At 43.5% G+C, this 23,196-nt stretch overlaps 2 protein-coding genes across 3 annotated transcripts in view; one reads left to right on the plus strand and one right to left on the minus strand.

Moving 5' to 3' along the window:
* The window catches only part of CRADD (CARD and death domain containing adaptor protein), a 340,232-nt gene that overhangs the window by 13,961 nt on the left and 303,075 nt on the right, over positions 1 to 23,196 (minus strand). The gene's annotated exons all lie outside the window — the stretch shown is intronic.
* The window catches only part of TMCC3 (transmembrane and coiled-coil domain family 3), a 48,083-nt gene continuing 41,919 nt past the window's right edge, over positions 17,033 to 23,196 (plus strand). Inside the window, exon 1 of one of the 2 annotated variants that reach the window (XM_010213929.2) lies at positions 17,033 to 17,146. Coding sequence is in view for 1 of the 2 variants with exons in the window: in XM_088532926.1 (XP_088389052.1) it covers positions 22,810 to 22,887 (78 nt within the window). In the remaining variant the exon portion in view is untranslated. Of the gene's footprint in view, positions 17,147 to 22,805; positions 22,888 to 23,196 lie in introns of those variants that run through there. The other variant, XM_088532926.1, reaches the window with a different exon arrangement.

Consider the following 23,196-nt stretch of genomic DNA (forward strand, 5'->3'; position numbering starts at 1 on the left):
TGGTCAGTGTGCAGCAGTACTGTGAGAGTTGGTCTTTACGTATTTCTTTTGAGCTATGTGCCATGAGAACTCCTACTGTTGGTAGAGAAAGGATCATGGTCCCACCTAGCCTGTGTTTGTGACAGTGGTGCCAAGTTTCTCTGTCCTTGAAGAAAGAAGAAGAAAGCGCCGTTTGAATTTCGTATCTGATAGCAAGTGTAGGGATGTACTTGTTCCTCACGGAGGATGAGGAATGTTAGGAAAGCTGTTTTCAGGACAGAGGTCCTTATTGTGTTCAGAACTACTTTCCAACCGTTTGTCAAAGTGACTGCGGCCTGAATGATGAGGGCACAAAAATAAATCCCCAGATTCACAGAGGTGGTTTGCAGGCTCACAGTCTGGCCTCTGGCCCCTTTAAGATTTTGTACTTGTCTCCAAAGAGGAATTTAAAACTAAGGGGCTCTGTTAACTCTGGGTAGTTCTGATAGAATGGCCAAATAGGAGAAGGACTGGTGAAAATACCATTGCTCCTATATTCTACAGAAATAAAAAATGATTCTCATTCTAGATTTCAATCTGTCTCCATCTCATTTTAAATTGAATTCTTCCTATCATGACTTATTTAAGTTATGACTACATTTCTCTGGTTTAGAATCCTGATTATTTTATCCTGAGGAAGATTTATGCATCCTCTGAATGACGCAGATTTTGGGAGCTTTTGGTGTTCTGCTGAAAAGCCATTAGACTAAGGATGAGAAATAGCATATATTAGAAGTTTGGCAGTGTAATTATATGTGAGAACTCTGCTACAGCATTTGTGGATAAGCTACAGTCCTCGAGGATCCGGACCGTATCATTTTCTGAAATGCAGACTGGGTTATTGGTGGATCTCTTTACTGTAGTGTAGTGCTATGTTGGGTACTCCCAGCCTGTGGGGAATATGAAGGCGGCACCCAAAACAGCATGTGTCGGAAAAAAAAAAACAACAAAAAAAACACCTTCTTTTCAGTATTTGTATTGCAATTTCACTTCCTATTTTTTGGAGATGTATAAGTGAAAGGTGCCAGATTTGCATGCATAGCTCAAACATACTCTTTTCAATCAGCCAAGATAAGACTTGGTGACATGTATGAAAAAAAAAAAAAAAAAACAAAAAACGCAGCTATCTGTTAATTTAGGCATTTTGGTTATGATGTACATGTGTTCTTGAATCCATCCAGGCATGTGAGGTCCATATGCTGTGTCCTAAAGCTAGGAGGAGGGAGAAGTTGAGAAATGAATATTTAGTGCAGGATGGGGTGACTCCACAGAAAGTTTGCCTTCCCCACCCCGCAGGCACTTTCACTTTGTATCAGCTTTCTTGCTTGCGCGCTGTGTATGTGCTGTTCCTGAGACTAGCAAGCTGCACGCCAACAGGGAAGTGAGGAGGCTACAAGGAGACCAAGGAGAGGAGGCACAAACCGCGCTCAACTGGTGAAAAGAGCTTGAGAGGAAGAGTTGGGTCATTCTCCTCTTCTGCCTCTGCTCCATTGGATGAATCTGGCCACACCTGCAAGAAACTGCTTTTTTTAGCTGTTGGAGGTCTTGGATAACAACAGCTCCTCTATTGCTACGGAACAGAGAAGATCAGGACCTGTGTTGAGATTCGCAGTAGGTACCGTGTTCAGTATATGCCCAGGGTGGAATTGTCTCTGCTTCTCATTGAATCCAGTAAAAACTTTGAAGCTTGAAAAGATAATCTGATTTCAAAGGGAAAATGGTAATTTCAGACAAAACAATGGGAGATCAATCAGGCGGAAGAATGCCTTCATATGGATACTCTTTGTATATGTTCAAAATCTCTAAAATGGGCTCTAATGGATTATTTTTAGGTAGTCAAACTGTCTTGAATGAACTAGCATTCTGTAATTCTCAGATATACTTATTTAAAGTTAGATCTTTGTTAGCAAAATTAGTATATTCTATTTTCCAAGTTTTACTCAAAATTAGGTAAAATCACTGGCATTCTTGTAGGCTGCTTTTCACTTCAAAAATAAGAGAATAATTAGTTGCTTCTCATTATGTGTTTAATTTGTTCATGCAGAGTGCAAGCAGCCTGCTTTGAGGCAGGTTACTGGAAGCACAAATGCCCATCTGTGGTCATTATCAAATGAAGATCTTGCAAAGAGATGGGGAGAATGTGTGTAGAAGAACATTCTTCCCTTTCTCTCCCCACACCTAATTTAAAGGTCCATCCTGTAACTGGTAAACTGGCAAGAACAGACATTTAAGCATTTCTTTGTCCCAAATAAACAATCTGGATTCCAATTACAATGAAAATAATTTATGTATAAATTTCTCACGATGATCTCAGCCAAACAGGTGCTTTAGTTATTTTTCAAAGTACTCTTTGGTAGGCAAGATTGGATAGGTAAAACTGCAGTTCTTCTTCATGTACCGGGAACCCATGTGCATCCAACACAAAAATAGCTGAGGCTGTGAGCGCTTGAAATCCCTGAGAAGATGAACTAGAAGATGCTGAAGTTGTGGTCAGTCAGGCTTAGTTGTTGTCAGTCACCCTGCAGCAGTCGCTGGACTTGGGAAGAGTGGGCTGGCTAGGGGTGGTGGAGACAATAACCTTTTGGCTCCCTGCAGCTCATCAATGTATATTTGCTTTTTCTGCGGCAGTTCAGATGAAGAAAATCCCTGCGTTTATGTGGGAGTTTTGACCTACAAATCAGGAGCCTTAAAGTGCACTGTTTGAGAAAGATTGCAGTATTGTAAAATATCTCTAGCCTTCTGCATATCAGCTAAAAAGGTATTGGTGTGTTTATTTCCTCATTTTCTTGTCCATTTGGTAACTAGAGATGATTCCAAGTCCCAGACTCAGGCATTTTCAGCTGAATTTTGTTTCCAAGTCATCACATGACAATTAGTGAACCATGTATAGATAAGCTAACGGTTTGTGATTTCGGTTGCTTCGTCTAAGGATCTTAGTTTCCACAGCCTGGAAATCATGCTAATGCATATGGCACAAAGATACTGTGTGGAATAACTCACCATATCTAACTATTGAAGAGCTTTTGGCAGATGTAGAGTGTTTTTAAATCACTGATCAGCCTTATTTAACCATACTTACAGCCATTGAAACCCCACTGCCCAAAATGAAAGCAAACCAGCCTTTCATTCTTACCTCTGTGTAGGGAATAATTTGTCCTGACATAAATGTACGTTACCTGCTATTTGCTTTCCTCTGATCCCCTTATTAGATCTTGACAAAGACCTGAGTTCAATCTTGTGTCTGTGAGCAAAGGAAGTTGGACAAAAAATATTCATTAAATCCCCACTGAGCTTAACTGGACAGTTGCCCTGGTTAAGTAGTTGCCTGAGAGTGAGAGCCTGAGGCAGTAAATTGGGGTGCAGGTAAAGATCAGTATTTGCCGTATTCACCAGGAAACATCTTAGATTAGAAGAAAAAATCCTCAACAGCTTGGCTAGTTGGGCAGGAGCTCAGTCACTGCGAGAGGAGTATCCCAAAGGTGCAGGCTGCAAAGGTGTGACATGTGTTTCTCCCCTGTGCATACTGAGACCTAACGAATGAGGAGAACGCACGATTTTCTTCCGTCTTCCTTGCACTATCTGGAGACAAGTTCATTACTCATTTACTCAAAACAAGTGTCTGAGCAAGATGTGTAAAATAGCACTAAAATACCAGTCATTATCTGCAATTTTACTGTGATGTTTATTACTGTTTGACTAGAGTGATTTATGTTATGAGGCAATTTCATTGCCTTGCTACTTCCTAACATCCTATCTTGTTCCTACCTTCAAAAATACAGTTTTAGGAAGCATTTTTTCAGAAACCTTTTCAGTTCCCAAATTTAAAAATACTGAACATACTCCAGGCCTGAACATCACTAGACATTAGAAACTGTAAATCTTCTGTGTTTACTTTTAAATTTCATGTTTATAGGAGTTCTCAGAAATCTGTGATTGATGATACTTCTGCAGTTTGCTGGAATCCGGTAGCTTTGTTCTGCAAAAGTTTGTTGGAGGGGTCACATTGGGAACACATTTTCTTGTAAGAAGTTTACAGCAGTTTTCTGTTTTCTGCTCTTTTCATGTACTTTAGGGTTGGTATAGCCTTCATTGCCATACTGAAATCCTGTCTCCGCAAGCTTGATCCTTGTTCCCTGGGTATTTTTCTCATTTATGCACTGTCAGGTGTCGTGGCTGAGCTTGTCTTCTGGACTAGAGAGCAGAGGCCCGAGCCAGAGTTCTTTGAAGTCAACCTTTCCATTTGCCCTTAATGGGCTTCGCAGTGAGTTCTTAGTTAACAGCACCCTCCAACCAAGTGCCAAATCAGTCCAGCCCTTGGCCCAGCTTACCAGCAACCAGGCGCAGAACAGGTCATCGTCATTTCTTTCATCCTTCTGCCAGTTTTCTTCATTTCAGCCCGAGCATCTGCTGTGTGATGCTTCTGCTCCGAGACGTATGTTTTCACGGTAAACAAGGACCGTTTTAATTTCTCCAAGATAAATTACCTATAAAGAAAATGACTGCCTTGAAAACGTTAATTGTGTTATTTAGTCGTCTAGGAAGCACCAGCTAGCAAGGCTCATGTCAGAGCTGGAGCCTTGCGCCGGAGCCTTGCTCTGCTCTCGTGCCAAAGGCTGCTCCCGCTCAGGGCAGGGGAGAAGGTGCCGCGCAGGGGCTGAGCACTTCCCCGCGCTCGTGCCCGAAGTCGCAGGCGGTGTCGTGCCCGCTGCACCGTCCTAATTGGGCATGGGCCAGGCAGAGAAATGAATCAGGTGGGCCTGGAGCTAAACGTGCAGTTTACTTAGCAGCGTGAAGGTTGGATTAATGTGCAGGTGGGAGAGGGGTACATGCATGTCGAAGAGAAAGGCAAAGGACAGAAAAGCTCACACTGATTGGGCAGTAAATACGTACGAAAGGCTGTTGCTCCAAATCTGCTGCTAGTCAGATTTCTTAGCGGTTCTGACTATCTGATCATGAGTGAAACTAAAATGTTAGGAACCTCTATATCCTTGCACTGTGGATAGTCCTACCAGGAAATGTCCTCACTCCATACTTAAAAACATCACCTTAAAATATACCTGCCTGGAACTTCCAACTTGCAGGAATCTGGAAAGGGCTTTGGTTTGGATTTGTGTTCAAATCTGCCCATGTGGGCTTGATGTAATCATATGTCGTGACAGATAATAACTTTATTATGTCTCCTTGATTAAAAAAATAGACAACTGCATCAATAAGCTACTTCCTAACCTGATGTCAGTCTGCACAAAGCGTTGTTTTGGCAGACTTTTCCTAAAGAGAATTACAACCCCTGCCTTGCCTCTTCATCACTTTATTAAATCCAGATCAATCTTTCCTCCAAAATGTCAAGGAATCTGCAAACAGCTTAGCAGTTAATGAGAGTAATGACCTGCTGTAAAACAAACCACTGTGAATTAGAAGCACGGGTCATGTCTGTTTTCACAAACCAGATGACTTCTTTTTTCAACTGTTCTTAATATTCATCTTTAAAAATTCCCTTTTCACAATGGCATAGGTGCAAGGGAGAATAGGTCAAGGACACCTTTGTGAGCAACCAAAGATTTTTGCTGACAAATGGGGATGGTTTATATTAAGTCCATATTAAGTCCACTACATCGGCCATAGCTCTAAGCTACTCACCCTGGGTTTTTTTTTGGTTTTGTTTATTTGTTTTGTTTTGTTTTCCATCTGGTCATGAAGCAGTTGCAGGTCTGCTTAGATTATAGCTGGCTACACTGCAGAAGGCTGAGGTCAATGCCAATTCACATGAATATGCCCGATTATAAACTGTGGTGATGCAGCAGCTACTTCAGGAGAAGCAGAGCTAGTTCTGCACAGAGGGAGGGAGGTGCCCAGGATGGGCAGACGGTCAGGAGAGAAAATTCTTCTAAGCTTTCCTAAGCTGAGCTGTATCTACTAATGAGTCAGAGCTTTAATTCCCACTGAATTAAATAGATCGTCTCAGAGATCTGTGTACTTGAGAACATTTAAAAATCCAACCCTTAAACTCGTAAGTTATTTTGATTGTAGTACTGAAACTCCTAAGTCACCTAGAATTTGCAGTGCTGTGTCTAAAATACTGTAATTCCATTTAATACTTGATACGGCTCTGAAACCATGTCCCAGAGTGTTCTTAATCTGCAGAGTGACTCCTCTAGTGCATATACTCTTCCTGGCTCACAGTTTTCATTAAAAGGATTTTATTCTAAAGGTCAAATGCTTTGCTTTTCTGGAAGCATGAAAATCAAATTGTGTTAAATGGTAAACTAAAATGTTAACAATGCTTCTAGTTAATCCTATTTGTATTTGCATTCATGTTGACATATAGCATGTCAGTAAGTCTTTATTTACATGAAAGATAAAGACATGCCTTTTACAATACTAGAGAGCGTGGGTAAAGTCATAGGTTACATCAGAGGCAACATGGTCATTTGCTTGAGGTAAATTTGAGTTTTACTAGTATGTTTAAGACTTCATTATTTCTTGATGACAAAGCTTTTTCTTTCCCTCTAAAGCCACAAGTGGATTAATTTGTTAAGTATCAAGATCTAAATCACAGAATCACAGAATCACAGAGCAGTTGAGGTTGGAAGGGACCTCTAGAGATCATCTAGTCCAACCCCCCTGCTCCAGCAGGGACACCCAGAGCATGGGGCACAGGGTGGCATCCAGGCGGGTTTGGAAGATCTCCAGAGAAGGAGACTCCACAACCTCTCTGGGCAGCCAGTTTGAGGGCTCTATCACCCTCATAGTGAAGAAGTTCTTCCTCACATGGAGATGGAACTTCCTGTGTTTCAGCTTGTACCCATTGCCCCTTGTCCTGTCACCGGCCACCTTGGAGAAGAGTTTGGCCCCATCCTCCCTACATTCATCCCTCAGGTACTTATACATATTGATCAGATCTTCTCTCAGTCTTCTCCAGGCTGAACAAGCCCAGCTCGCTTAGTCTTTCTTCATACGATAGATGCTCCAGTCCCTCAATCATCTTTGTCACTCTCCGCTGGACCCTCTCTAGAAGCTCCACATCCCTCCTGTACTGGGGAGCCCAGAACTGCACCAAATACTCCAGGCGCAGCCTCACCAGAGCTGAGTAGAGGGGCAGGATCCCCTCCCTTGACCTGCTGGCAACGCTCCTCCTCATGCGGGCCAGGATCCCATTGGCCTTCTTGGCCACGAGGGCACATTGCTGACTCATGGTTAACCTGTGGTCAACCAGGACTCCCAAATCCCTCTCCGTGGAGCTGACACCTGACAAAGGTGTCAATGTTCTACAAGCAGCCTCTAAATACCACTTGGGACATATCCGCTTGGTCAGTGCAGTACTATCTACTCAAATTATTCAGCATGTGATGCTGGCCGTGGCTGTTACGTGCATTGATATCCAAAGAAAAACTGAGCTTTTTCAAGATCCTGCGCAGGAGGAGTTGTAGCACTCCCCTTCCCAGTTTTGCTTTTTCTTTTCCCATGAGCCTAGTTAGTTACAAAAACAGAAGTGATTTTTCATGGTTCTTTTATTCTTTTTAAAGTTGTCTTTTGCCTAGTTCTGCTGTTTCTGGTGTGCTGAAAATATCCTATTTTCCATTAGGCTCTTGAAAGACCTCTGCAAAGAGGAGAAACTGCTGGAAATGAGCTGTGCATGGAGTGCTGTCAAATTAAAGTATGAACAAAAGAGGAAAGGGAAACAGGTTTTCCACTAACTCTTCAAAATCTGGTAAAGGAACCTGAGGTCCATAAAGTTCAAAATGGCTATTTAACTTGAAAAGAGAACATTGAAAACAGATAGGCATTTCTGTAATGCCCTTTGTATGTCATGAACCCGCTCCTCTGATGAATCGGTAGTGCTTTGGCAGTGGCCACTGTAGCAATATACCCCTATTTGTACGTTATTGCATGGAGCTAGGGATTATCTGGTGTGATTTTTAGGCAGTGTGGTTGTGTTTCATTTATCGCCGCAGAGCTTGCTGTGCACATAAGCACAGCAAGGGGCATGCCAAGAGCAACGTCTGCGTTTGGGCTGGAGCGCCTCATTAATATGAAAGACAGCAATATATCAACATGGTTTGTATTCTGTCTACGTGTATATGCTAAATCATTCTGTTTTCAGAAGAGATATATTGTGATTTTCTGACTCTGAAATAATTAGCTAAATCATTATTTCAGCACTGTAGCTGAGGAGATGGTCACAGTGATTTAGCTCTGCTGGTAAAGTTGTGAATATGCTGAATATTAACACGGTGCAAGACCCCGAGCAGCAGCTAAGCTTGGCAATGCTGTCACAGGGCAGCAATAGTGCAATGATGAATCTGTAGCTGAACTGAGCATTTGCCTCTCCAGGTAGCAGGAGTCACCTGTCTGTCTGTCAACGCTTTTCTGTGCTTGCCTCCACCACTTTGGTAAAAGGGGAGAACCTGTGTTAAAATCAGATCCTTCTTTTCAGTGAGAAGCAAATGTTTTAAAAGCAGTTTTCTAATAAATAAATCTAAAAAGCATCGTTTTAATCTTCAGCTTTCCAAGATGCGGACTACTCACAGCTTCCCTTGTTTTGCACTGGTTTTACAGGCACAGAGCATGTGAATTAAATCTAACTTTAGATAATTGAAATGGAGATTCAAATAGCTTAAAGATTTCATTTGGAAACTTCTGAGATTTGCTTATTCTTAAGCAATATTCTTAAGCAACAAATATTGAAGTCAGTGCTATAAGCAATGATTAAACTACTATTTTTTATTAAGGTTTTGCATCAAAAGAGAAAAGCAACAAGTTTACAGAGGTTGCTTTGAAGCTTCTGTGCATGCTGCAAGCTTTCATTGCTCTAGAAAGACTTTGCTAGCCCTTGTGTTGCTCGGGGCGGGGAGGACAGAAAGGCAGCGCCACAGCCACATCCTCCCTATCACTTGTGCGTCCTGGCCTGTGGCTGGAGGACGCGGAGCGCGAGGACGTCCTCACCCCGCCGCAGCGGAGAGCCGCGCTGGCGCCAGCGCTGCGACTGCTGCTGCTCCAGCTTGGCCTGGACACTGCCTGCAACGCGCTCTGGAGCATGGCCCCTCCAGGTGTTACTGCCTGCAGCAGCTATCTACGTAGTAAAATAGTATCTACTAGTACAGAATCTTCTTTTTCCCTAGCTAAGCAGTATTCCTTTTTTTTTTTTGGCCTTCCTGCCACTGACTTTCCAGTATTTTTTTCTCACTCCAGTGAGTAGCAACACGTTGAATCTTGCAGCAGATGTCCAGCTGAAGCTTGTATCCAGAGAGCTGATAACATTATATCTTCAGTGTATTACAGGGCAGCGACTGAATTTAGCAGCGAACTGAGTGCCAGGCCTGCTGGTTCACTTGCTACCTTTCCTAACGAAAAAAGAGAAGACCACCTGTGGGTGGCAAGACTAAGGAAGCTGTAGCCAAATGCCATTGATCTTGCTTTTCGTTGGTAGCTTGCCTTCAAGTTAATTTGTCCAAGGCAGCTTTCTACAACTCTACCTTAATCAATTGCTCTGTTGGTTTGACCGTGCTGGATGGCATCGCGGTCGCTGATGCTTAGCTGATCCTGAACCTCTAGGTGCCAAATTCCTGGAACTACCGGTGCTGTCTTGCTTAGGCAGGTGGTAGGATGTCCTTGGAAGTTTTGCTTCAACCGTTTTTGTTTTTTTTTTGTTTGTTTGTTTGTTTTTTTGTCCTATGAGCATCGACACAGACTTATTAATACTAGCATTGGGCATGTGATGGGTTTATCATTAGCATTATTTAAATCCACAATAGAGTAGGTTATAGCAATATATTCACAAATCAAAGCATTCCAGCAGAGAACAGGAGAAATAAACCCTCATGGGTACCTGAAGTGCAAAGGGAGGCCACGTCCATGGATGAGGGCCTGCGCTGTGGCCTGCGGCTGCGGCCTGTGGCTGCGGCCTGCCGTGTCCTGGTGCAGCGGGTGGCAGGGGCCGGAGCCGGGGCAGGGGCACCGCGAGGGCGAGGAGCCGCAGGGCGTCCGCAGCGTCACAGCGCGTTAGCTCACCTGGCGGCCGCTCTGCGGGGTGTTTCGTGCAGTAAAGCTTGCAGAACGATCGCAGGCAGAGGCACAAAGCAATGAGCCGTTCCCACTTACCGTCGAAATAAGCGTTTCTTCTGCATCGTTGTTGTTGTGTGGTAGCGTATTTAAATGCCTTGTGAAAAGTAAGTAAGATCCTACTCGGGTACAAATAGCCCTCGTTAAGTGAGGCAATGCTAGCTGAACAGAAAGATCTAAGTTCTATTTATGGTCCATTGTCTGTGCTGGCATTTTTATTAGATTCCGCAAATTGGGGAAGCAACATATCCACTTAAAATTCTAGTTGCCACTAAAATAGCTATTTGTCCAGAATATTATTTTCTGGGGGAGTTTAATTTATGCATTCCCAGTACTTGACTGACTGATAGTAGCTCAAAATAAAGAAGATTTTTTTCTGCAGAAATGTAACCATCCTGCTAAGCTGCAAATCCCTATTGCTCAGAGAAAATTGTTGATGCATATGTCCCTGTAATTGCGCTACCATTTAAACTTGCATTTTAATTAAGGCTCTTGTGTCTATCAGTTTGAAACCTACAACCATTCTTTGTGTTCCCACATCCGCTGACTAAATGAACACGGTGGAGAAATGACTCCAGTGTAAAACAATGGAGAGCTATGTGAAATTATGAAATAATTGTAGGTGCCAAACTAACGTGGAAAATGAAATGCAAAGAGAGAAGCCAGTTGTGACTCAGGTTGCAGCAAGGGAGAGGATGGTTCCCTGACCTACTTCTCCGTGCTGGTTTATCACATGTGTTAGTCACCCCAGCAGCCGAAACCCAAAACCTCCCATGAGTTGATTTTGTTGCTGAGAGGTTTGCAAAGGAAAGTCCATAATGGCAGTTTCGAGCACACTTGGGGTTTACCTCTGTGATTCACTAGTACCTGACTGGACTCGTTGTCCTGGAGTGGGAGGTTAATGTGTTGTTCTCCTTTGTGCTGTTTTATCCCTTTTTTTTTTTTTTTTTTCCAGTTCTTCTTGCTCTGCAGCTTCAAATAGTTCAGGCCTTTAGGGAGACCTTTATGATAGTAAAACTGAGCAGTCAAATATCAAAAAAAGTATAGCTGTGTCTAAGCTTGTGCATGGTAGGTGTAGATCCTGTGCTGTATTTAGTTATTGATCAGATGCTCTTTGAACCACAGTTTCTGGACAGTCCTAGACTTCAACCTTGGGAGGGAACAACATTGCAGCCTCCAAAGGTTAAGGCAAATGAGCAGCCAATACCCACTGGAGAAGCCTGGTGTTTTACATCAGCAGTGAAAAACTGCCTGTGACCAAAGATCAACCACAGGTTTCTATGGTCAGGGCCGGGATCTCAGATAAGGAATGGTGGCCTCAGCTGAACCCAGTGATCCTGCCGTTCAGCCCTCATAAAACAAAGGAGAGGCTCAGAAACGCTGTCTGTGCTGTTCCTGGGTGAGGAATTACTGGGTGGCGTAGGAGTCAAAGTTGGCTTCACTGTGTAGGTGCATGCTTCAAATCTGTGCTGTGTGCCTTTTATTTTATTTTATTTTATTTTATTTTATTTTATTTTATTTTATTTTATTTTATTTTATTTTATTTTATTTTATTTTATTTTATTTTATTTTATTTTATTTTATTTTATTTTATTTTATTTTATTTTATTTTATTTTATTTTATTTTATTTTATTTTATTTTATTTTATTTTATTTTATTTTTTCTTTTAATATGATGTGAGAGATTTTAAAACTTGGCCTGATTATAGCGATTACTTAACTGCTCAGGAACGTGGGGGCCACCCAGCCCCTCCTAATTATCCTGGCCAGCATAGATAACTGGTTTACAGACTAAAACTAATGTTCTGGAAATATATTGCAGCCCTCTGCTGTACAGTGTGGGCAGCTCTTAGGCATGTGCTATGGGGTGCACAGATGATATCAAACCTGCCAGCAGCAGGCCCCTGCGTCTGCCCTGAGGCCTTGTTCAGCGTCTCCCCCGGGTGCTTAATGCAGGGCTCGGGGCAGAGTGTTAGACGTGGAGAATTGCCACTGCTCACATCCCCCTGGTCTGCTCTGCTGCTCCTTCCTGCCTCGCGCTGCTCCGTGTCCCCGCGCTTCTGCTCTCCGGCCTCATGCTGATGCTGCGTTGAGGGGCTGAAGCTGAAGGTGACGCGTGCTCATAGCAGGCAGACAAAATAAAAACTCATAGAAATGGTTTTCTGGTTCACAGTTTCACAAATGCCTTCAGCTCTGATTTGAGACTTTTAAATAAATGACCCATTGCAGGCTGCACAGACTTCTCAAATTACAGAGAAATTTTAAGGAATAATAAAGTGTCTGTGCATATTGTGGCTCCCGGGGTTTTAAAAGATTAGTGCAGACTTCTGTTTATTTTGTTGGGCATCTTGATTCGACTCTTGGGAAGTATGGATCAAGGCAATGATCGTAGCTGTTTTAATAAGCTGCCTCAAAAGCAGGGAAAGTCTTTCTCTTCTTCCATTCCTGTTCCATCTTGCATACAACAGCCACTAATATCACTAATATCACATGGTCTCCCATTCCGTCTACCAGTTTCTTGAGTGTTTGTCTCTGCTTTTTTGGAAAAGGTCTCCAAATTTAATTTCAGCTGCTGATCTTGTTCCCTACCCCAGCCCCCATCTACATTATTAAAGACACACCCAGAGAATCGTTACAGACTTGTATTTGCCCCACTGGCTTCCCACTACAGAGGCAGGGGGTAACACCTGAAAATGTTTTACTGCCTCCAAATACTCTCCGATCTCCGTAAGTGAGGAATTCCAAAAGGAAAATTCAAAAATGCATCAACATTAAAACAGAACTATTGATATTCCATATCTGCAAATCAGTCTTTCTGGGCACTCATCCAGGGTAATAAGGCTGCAGGCAGCTTTTTAAAGCAAAAAAACAAAAAACAAACAAACAAACAAAAAGCAGCTAAGAAAGCATCGCTCAGCCTCAGCTGATGGAATTATCGCCGGGCACGTGGCAGCCGCCTCCACGGAGGGTCAGGGGATCCAAGGGGGAGGCCATAGCGTGCGCAGCCAGGACCGGCTTAAGGGAGGTCCTCGTCCCGGGACAAGGGAACGCTGTTTTGCCGGAGCCACGATGGAAACGTGCACACTGACACGCTGCTGCGGCGTTTTCAGTCTTCCAGCTATTAATACACATTTAAAGATGAATGTTAATAAATATAAATGGGTTGTTTACACTGAGTTCTCTTGCCTTAGGGCAAATGTGAAACATGGATCTGTGGCACTGCAGGGCGTCAGCAGAGGCAGTGTCTTGTTTCAGGGAGGTATTCAGATGTATCCACCAGATTGCTGGGTTTCCTTGCCTTGCTTAGTGTTAGTTATAACATCCTCTGTGCCCATGTACTTTTAATTTCCCTGGATAACTGGCTGCCGCCACAAAATATCTCCAGTTGCTGCTGCTATTCGAACATTTAAATGACATAGCACAGTCAAACAAACCATTTGTGCTGACGAGGATTTTGCATCAGTACACATCAGCTCGCATCAGTTGAGCTGTCAGCCTTCAACAGAAGAGAAGAGCCAGTCAACAACATCCATCTCCCTTACACTTTATTTCAAATGCGTCTCTCTAGGACATCCATCCAGTCTCTTCTCTCTTTTAGAGAGGCTGACAGAAATCAGATTAGTGGGAAACTCTTGGAGGAGTGAAATTCATCCTGTGCTGACAGCGCCAAAGCCCACGACAAGATCCCTGTCAGAGCCCACCCAAGGCAGAGGGCGTCCTGGGGGCTCTGGCCTCAGAGCGGTGTCAGCGCTGACTTGCTTGATAGCATCTGCTATATAAGTATGTGTTTATATTATATTAAAGAACAACTGACATGAACTATATTTATAGATATATATCAATAAAATAAAGAGTGTGCATATATTTAATACCCTTCAGACTGGTGTTTGAAAGATTCCTCTCTCAAGTGTCAAGTCTTTCAAGTAAATCACAAAATCGTGAAAAGATCAAGACTGAATATTAATCAAGGGCTGCAACAAGAAGGCTTTTCAAGCTTCCAGATTAGCAGTGTTAGCACTGTGGCCATATTTGAAAGCTCACCCTGTATTTTTTGACTGTATTCAGTCACTGCCTCACCACAATATTCTCCGGATCTCTTTTAAGGAAAGGCAGACTAGCAATGGAGTAAGAAGACCAGATAGATTGTCCATGGAAAGTGTAGCACTTAATAAGATAAGCATGTGTTATATAGCCCTGAGTGATTAATAATTCAGGAAAATATCTGTGTGTCTTTGCAATAAACTTATGGAAGAGCCATTGGCCATAAATCAAGTCCACAGCTTAATAGTGCACATTTTTAAAATCCATGATCTCTCAGAGTTTCCATGATCTCTCCTAGGCACCCCATGATTGACAAGGATAGCGTGGTCCTCAAACTGTTTGTGTAAATACATCAGTGTATTTGAAAAATGATCTGAAATCCAAAGTACAAAGAGACAGTCCTGATACCTAGCGCAGCATGTATCTCACCTATACTGTAAAGCATAACATAAATGTTATAACATAAAAGCATAAAAGCATAAACATAACTACCATCATGTGTATGGCCCTTTCTGCACTCATTCAATTGAATCCTGCTAAATGGAATTAGGAAGAACCAGCTAGAACAGATAATATATTTATTCCCTCCTCCTGGGACGGTGTCCTGATGGAAGAGCTCCTACTAGCTTGCTGCCATCTACTAATACGGGATCACCAAAGCTGCTCAGTGTTAAAACTGCAAGGTTTTCATATCATACTTGTGATTCACCCGATTATGTTAAATATGGCAACTTATTGTGTATTCTCTCCTGATGCTGCATGTCATCTGTGTGGTTCTGCAGAACATGAGAATAATTTATTTGTTTCAGCTACAGGACTGCTTTTCTTTTTTTTCTTTTTCCACTTCAATGGATGCCACAACTTACTGAACTAACACCCATCAGCAGTAACATAAGAAACTGGGGAGGATTCTTAGCTGTAGAAATTTGGTAGTGCTCAGAGAAGTCAACATTTTTTTTCCCAACTTCAAGACATCTTAAATACCTGCTACAATAATTAATTACTAAAAATCGTCTCAGAAATTGCTAGAACCAACCCATAATGTGCAGAACAAGAAACTGCTAACGTTCTTCCAGTGATCCTGCTTTATGTTTCCCTGCTTACACAGGATCCAATTTCCCTGCTTACACAGGATCCAATAGACAACTGCTCCAACTTTCAGCACCTGAGGTTCAGTGCAGGTGTCCCCATCCCCACACACTCCTCAGTGCCTCACTGAGGTGCCCTCCTCTGCCTGTAAATGCTGTGAGCACTGGGGAGGCATAAACGAGTAAAGCAGGGGTGGACCTGTGCATGTCTGCAAAATGACCAAAGAACGCAGAACAAAATAGCTTGAACAATGTGTTTTAACCTCTTGAACTTTTATGGCTAGTGTTTTTCTATTTTTCTCATTTCTGAGATTATGTTACAGTATGAAGACTTACTGAAAAATAGTGAGTATTCATTTGCTAATTGAAGTGTCATTCACAGCAGCTGAAAAATACTAAAAGACGGGACAGGGAGAAGGAGGAAATGTTTGTCTGTATTTACCTACACACGCTTGTATGTGTGCAGCTATAGAAGCTGCGAACAGAAACAAGAGCTATATCAACAAGTTTGGGAGGAACTGACATCAGGTGAAAAAGAGATTTGTCACAATGCAAAAGGAGTTCCAGCAAATTTAGCTTTTCACGTGCAGTGAAGAAATCAAATAAAAAAAGGTATCCCTAAATAGAAAGCATGTTCTGTGGGGGAAAACACTGCTGAACTGAGCACTGTTAATCTTTTCTGTTTTTAAGTCAGGGGTGGACAGGCCAAAGATGTCTGGCAGAGTGCAGTTACGAAGCATTTGTTCTCATCTCAAGAAGAGGATGCACTTTATGCTATTTAAATGCCTAGGGACATTGTTTGACTTTAAAATGTTTACTCTGCTGCCTGTCTACGTTCACTAGGCAGGAATACAAGAATTCCCCGTGGATTTGCTTGAGCTGATCTACTTCTTTTCTGCACCAGTGAAGCTGAGTTGTGTACAGATGTGCTCTCCCCTTCCTTCTGAGTCTTGAATGTCTAAAAAAAATAGAGATGTTACGATTCTTTGTTTGACCAAACGAAGTCAGAATAACCAGAAGAATTTTCTGTCTCAAGAGTGGGAGGAAATTTTATACAGATTTCATGAAACCTCCCCTAGAGATGACACTTCCTTAACGAACAGAAGGATACCATTTTTCTGCTTTAGTTATATACAAAATATTTTCCCTTTCCAAGAAACCAGAAAATTGTTTTAACTATTACTTCAGACGCTTTATTTCTACAGATGTTTGAAAACTGCACTTGCACTGTCCTTGGTCCTCTCGGCAGTCCTGTTATTTTTCATTGTAACTTCAGTAACTGGTGGCAGGACACCCGGTGAATTGATAGTTCCAGCTGTAATTGCCGGTCTCAAGTACAGGAGCAGAGTCCTCTCTGCAGCTCCCCGCTCTGCAGCTCCTCACTAGGTTTTTGCATGAAGGAAACTGGTTTCAAATGTATCCAAGGCCTGAATGTATCAAACTATTTTGGAAATTCTGTTAAGAAGGGGGGAAATAATTCATTTTGAAAGGTGCCCATGCTTTGTACATATGTCCATACATAAAGATTGGGTGGTTTCGTGTTTGATTATGTCATCATTCCTTATCTTTCACAAGGACAAGTAACCTTTGTAAGGGTTCACAGCATACTGATGTGAAGAGTCTTTGCATAAAGCAGTACCCAATATGCTAGGACATAACTAAAAACCATGACAGCTTAGAATGTGATTTCCTGATCAGTTTCAATAAAGTCCATACTAAATGCAGTATCCTGCCCTCAGGCATGTTTCCCCATTCACTTTCTTGTGTCAATGTCAGAATTTGAGGGGCTGTGTGGCCAGCCAGATGGGGGAGCTAATAACACTAATAATTTATTTTGACATCTAATAATTTATTTTGTTTTGACAGAAGTAGTTTTCGCCTGGATCAGCTCTCTGGCCAGCCCACCACTGTTGCATCCAAATCACAAGCCAGCCGCAAGGGTAAGATGCTAGACTGAACACGAGCATTAAAGGTTTATTTCTCTTCAATGGCAGTATGTAGACGTGCAGCACTGCGGGGTATCACAGCGAGCAGTTCTACATACCCGTCCCGAAGCAGTGGCACCCACGCAACCAGTGTTTTCTGTTACAGCCTGAAACACGGAACATAAATACGCCTCCACCCGTGCCATTGGCTGTGGGAAGTTTGCATGGATTGCTTCCAGATCCGTGTCAGGAGTTGGCCCTGAGTGTTTATAGCCCTGAGGCTGCTGATATCACCCCGCGCGCGTAGTTTCGCCAGGCCCCTGGTATCGCGCCGCGCTCCCGGGAGGGCCCACCTGCCGCCTCCTCCCCGCGCGCGCAGAGCCCCTCCGCGGGGCCGGCGCGGGGCTGCTCGTTATCAGGGCCGGCGCGGGGCTGCTCGTTGTCAGGGCTGGCACCGCGGTGCTGCTTAGCAGGGCTGTTGGCGGGGCTAGCACAGGGATGTGAGCGGCGCTCTCAGGGGCAGGCCCGCACCTCCCGGCTGCAGCACGGCCATCCACGGCGCCTCGAGGTCCTGGAGCGCAGAGCACGGCTGCTGCGGAATGGTAGGTGGGTCTTCTCATGAAAGCTGGTGAAGTGAAAAACAGCTTTTTTTTCTGCTCTCTGAAAAAAAAAAAAAAAGCTTTCTGTTAAGAGTTTTTTTCTGCTGTGTTTTTGAGCGGTAAAAGGTTTGTGATATGTTGCTTATGTTGTTTAAGGGGGAAAAACATGAGAAAATGTTTCATTTAGGAAAAAGACAACCTTTCATCGGGAGAAATGTGAGATTTTGGCAAGTGTTAATGAGGAGTATGCTCCATCGCTGCCTAACTGTGTCAGCCTGTGCATTTCGGGAGCTGAAAATTAGTGAAATTCTTGTGTGCCGGTCAGTGACAAGATACCCTCATTTCTGCACATGGAATGTGGCTTTACAGTGCCATTTGTCTCTAGAAAAAGTGCTTTGATTTATGTAGTATAGCTTCTCAGCTAAAACTGCTGGGTAACAAGCTGTATTACTTTGTCATAACTTTTATATACCTAGTCGATAGGACTGTAATTACTTATGATATATATTGTGCTGCTATTAGAATTTTAATGCTGCTATTAAGGTTTGTGCGTTGCTACAGAGCTTTCCACTGATCTAAAGCTCAAAAGTGGAGTGTTTCAAAGCCAACATGTGCTGATTAATCTCTATTAGCAGAATAGGGAAGTTGGAACATTCAATTTCTCCCTTTACAGTACTTCAAATAAAAAAAATTATAAGGGTGTGTGAGAGAAGTACACAAGCAAATTTAAGGGAATATTGTGAAAAGATTAGTTTATCTAGAAAGCCTGTAATTATTATCATTTCTTTCTTAGTTTCGATCTGTAAATATATGCCCATGAGATTCTTGAGACTGTCGTGCCCTAATACTGGCCTTGAGAAATTTATCTGACATCTGCAAAATCTTGGGCCTGAGGTGGTTACAAAAATGAAGTGGGGAACTGCTTGTAGCTCAAGCAGAAGCAGTTCAGAGCAGACCAGCCCAAACCCTGCTGCTGACATCTCTCTCTTTCTTTAATTCATTTTTTTAAGGAAATAGGACAGCTTTGTCTTTCAGGAAAGCTTTAGGTCCACATATGGTGGTCAGAGGGGGACTCGCTTCCTGCAGTCCCAGAGCTGCCTGGCTGCTGCAGGGTGTTTGCTGTGGTATTCTTCAGTGCTATCAGCCTGCTGAGGAAATGGAGGCTCCCTACCCTTCGCTTGCTTTAAAAATAAAGTCTTTACCAATATGACTATATCAGTTAGGAATGTGGAGAAGAAATCCCACCCTGCATGGATATAACTTCACAAAGAAAAGCCCAGGTGCAAATGCACTGGAAAGAAAAAAATGATTCTTTTTCCTCCAGAAAAGGGTATTCCTGTATGCTGGAATAAGAATCTTCATTGGCAAATGATGCATCTCCACTGTTGCGCCTTCTGGAGATCTCATTCTGTAACATCTTCTGTAACATATTCCTTTCATGGACATTAGGGGGAAACTCCCCTGAAATGCAGTGCCAAGATTTTAACCCCTGTTGCTACAGTTACCAGAAACATTAAAGAGAACAGGCTTATTATTGTTTATTTCTATAAAACAGGCCCAAGGGATGAGAAAATCATACTGCATTATATCTTATATACTTCGTTGGTTGTAGAAGAACAAAGCTGAAAAACAAAAGCTTTCAAAAATTGTCCCCCAAATTTCATAATGAGTAAGAATTTTTAAAGTAATCATTTTTAAAGGTCCAAAATGATGATAATGTAAGTACATGCTAAAAATTAGGATTTATATTTTATGCTTAAAATCTGTTTTATCTCAGAGACCATTCTGAAACATCTGCCAGCACCAAGATAGTCAGAAAGCAGGAAATGACCTAACTTATCACTTGCCTCTTGATCAGCTAGCAGCATGCCTGAAGTCACTAAACATAAATTTCAATATAAACCATGACTCTAGGAGACAAAATTATAAAGCTGTATTTCAGGAGAGTATATCTTTCTACCATTGCAAATTACATGCTACCATTTAGCAATTTTAAAAAGTCTGCATTATTGATATTTATATACAAGAAGTTATGGAGTTATACATCTATCTTTGGGATATTATTAGTGAATGATTTGATGATGAATGTGCAGAAATATGTGCTAAAATCCTTGAATATTGAAGCAATTGGCAAAAACTCAATTAATGGACTTTGGTTTTATCCATAAAAAAGCATTAATATGGAAGCAAAATGAATTTAATACCTCTTAGCAATACAATCAAAGAGTAAATATGGCGAATATTTTATTCAGTGAAAACTATCCTGTAGAATTAAATAGTGATATATAGTACTAATCCAGCACCTGCTCCTTTATAAATTCCAGTATTTGGGTGAGTGAAGAGAAGGTATTACTGGACACTGTTAAATAATGGCACATATAAATTTATTTAACCTGATGCACACTGTCCATGCTATGCTGTGGGGCTTTCTTGTTTGTAATTTTCTGCCTTTAAAATATTTATTGTGCAGTTCAAGCACTTGGAAACTTTATGCCAATTAAACATAATGGCATTTTGGCTTTTCTACTTAGTTGACGTTAATCTTTCAAATCCTTATCACTTGGATCAGAGTTGAGTGTCATATATTTAAGTCTGGCAGAAGGAGGAGGAAAACGAAGGAAGGTTTCTGTTTTTATTACGCTCTTATTAATTGTGCTCTTAAATGTATTTATCTCATAATGCTTGATTAACGTACCAAATATCACATTTTACACAGTTAACGTAATTTTAAAGAAGAGCTTTCAAACTGGAGCAAATGATATTTAGTAGGAGCACGCTTAGAAGACTAGTGGTGGTCCACTTGGACGGGATTTCGGAGACGTGGACTTTCGGAGAAGTTCCCGTACCTCGTACCCTGTGAGCAGAGAGCCCCACAGTGAAACCAGAGGGGTCAGGGCAGCTTTCCAGTGTTGTGATAACACTCACAGGGAGGAGGTGCTGCTTATTTCTGCAATCATTAATTTTTCTGTCCTCTCATAACCCAGCTGTGTTTTCTCATGAACTGGCAAAGATGTCCTAATCCTGCATTTTAACACGGTCGATATGGAAATAATTGCTGTCACCCACTCAGAATACATAACTTATTTGCATAAATTATGGGTATGTGTGGTGTACCTGTGTAAATTACAGATACACCCTGGCCACGCAACGCACTTCATGGACAAATAGACATGTTTCTCTCCGTCTCTACCTGCAGCCATCGGCCGCACACTGTGCATCGAGTTGTCTGGGAGCTACAGCCATAAAGTAAAAGGAGGAGGAGAGCTGTGGAGCTGTTCTCCTGCTGCTTCCAGGAGCCCAGACACCAGCTCTCCGGCAGCTCACGTGGTTTCAGCAGCGCTGTGCGCACGTCTCCCAGCGGTGCCTTGGGGTGGCATTTCCTGAGAGCAATTCCCGTGCCCACGGGCTGTAGCTGGACTAAGGTTTTGACTTGCTCGTTTTCATTTGGGGTAAAAGGTGCTGTTTATAGAGCCACCGGCACATGCAGTGATTGGAGATTCGGGCTGTGTGTCTTGTGGCTGCAGCCTAAGCTGTTTGGATGCACGTTTTGGAGTGGGGCACTCCTTCACATGCCACAGAGAGGAGCTGAACGTGGCCCTGGCTGGCGCTCCCCATCCTGCAGCACCCCATGGCAGGATCAAAGCGGCTGAACCTGGACAGACAGGTTCTTTCCTGGAAGGGCCCCAAATCACATACTGAGAGGCAGAAGAAGATTTGGAAGCTGATGAGCAACAAGCCTTCACATTGCCCAAGGGGGAATTTTGTGCTTTAGCCTCTGCAGTACGGGTCATCTTTAATGTAAATAGATCAGTTCCAGGCCAGCTCTTGGGTTTAAAGAACAGCTGTCATTTGTTGCTGCTGAAAGCATTTCTCTTATTCAAAACATTTAAAATGCAAAAGACTGCTGCCATCCGTTTGTATTGAGACTGTTTCACCATTGCTGTCGCTCTCATCAGTGGCAGTGAGGAATTACTTAGCAAAAATTTCCTATGCTGTAAAAGAATAAGGACAGGGCCTGAAATTGAATCTCAACTTACAGCACAGAATAAAGCATAGTGGGCAGGGAAAAGAAAAAAGAAGAACTTCTGTCAGCATCATCTGGATTTTTTTCATTTGTTTCTCTATTCTTCATCCTCCATCAGTGCATCTCACTAAGATACAAAGACAGTCCTAGCTTAGGAGTTCCTTGATGTGTAGAAAATGGGTACTCACAAACTGTGCAGGTCTGTCACTACTGGGACCACACATGGGAAGGAGAGGAGAGGGAGAAGGAGAGGGAGAAGGAGAGGGAGAAGGAGAGGGAGAAGGAGAGGGAGAAGGAGAGGAAGAAGGAGAGGGAGAAGGAGAGGAGAGGAAGGTTTAAAGTTTTATTTTGACATCTGAATGTTCATCAGCATCAGACCTTCTGAATGAAGGCTACCGCCTAGCCACGCAGTCTGTAAATTTTGGTGTGATCTCCTGGTAGCTTGTGCTGCTTACGGATAAACAGAGTATCTCCTTTCCCGTGGGCGTGAAAGGCTCATGTTTTGGCAGACAAACTGAGAACTGTGACAACGTGCTCATGGATAACTGCAATACCTACGTCAGTCAGCGCTGTCCCATTTGCCGCCAGACTTAGCAGTGCCACCGACAGTCTCTTATCACGTAGCCCTTTTCCTTGGAGACTGCTTAGAAAAACCTTTGGAGGACGAGTCAAAAAACATCTCCGAAGAAGCCCCGGCATCCTGTTTAGAGTACGGATGTTACCATTGTGCGGGGGGGAAAAAAAAAAAAGGAGACCTTCGCCTTCTTCCTAACTGTGCTTTTGCCAACGTGCGTGCGTAATTCCCCCTCCACACACACAACACTGCGTTTAATAATAGTATTTTGTACGGGGACACCTCATGCCACGGCCGCCGTCGCGGTGCGGGAGGGCCGGGCACGCCCGGAGGGAGGCGTGCCCGGCCCTCCCGCACCGCGACGGCGGCGGCCGCGCTCCCTCAGAGGCGCGACCGTTGGGCGACCGTTGGCGCGACCGTTAGCGGCCCCCCGCTGCCCGCGCGCCGAGGCGGCGGCGGCCGCCCCTCTCACGGAGCCGGCATGCCGGGCAGCGACACGGCGCTGGCCGTGGACAGGACGTACTCGGACCCGGAGCGGCACCGGCGCCGCAAGACGCGGGTAACGCTCTCCTTCCCGCGCCGCTGCCCGCCACGACGCGGGGTTGTGCCTGGGAGAGGGGAAACGGCGCGTTGCTGCTCCCGCCGCTGGGTTGGCCTCAAGGCGAAACCCGTTTGCAGCGGGTGAGCGGGGAGGGGGCTGCTACAAAGCGGCCCCGTGGGGTCTCCGCCGCGTTGCTCCGGGTCCCGCGGGAAGTTTTCGGCTGGTGCCGGTGCTGCTGGTGCTCGGTCGCGGTGCTTGCTGCCGCCCTGCTGCTGGCGAGGGCGAAACGAAGCCGGCTGTTGACATAACAGAAACTGCGTTTTCGGC

Source organism: Tinamus guttatus, unplaced genomic scaffold, assembly GCF_059628265.1.
Source record: "Tinamus guttatus ecotype Peru unplaced genomic scaffold, ASM5962826v1 Tinamus_guttatus_pri_ptg000472l, whole genome shotgun sequence".
NCBI lineage: Eukaryota > Metazoa > Chordata > Aves > Tinamiformes > Tinamidae > Tinamus > Tinamus guttatus.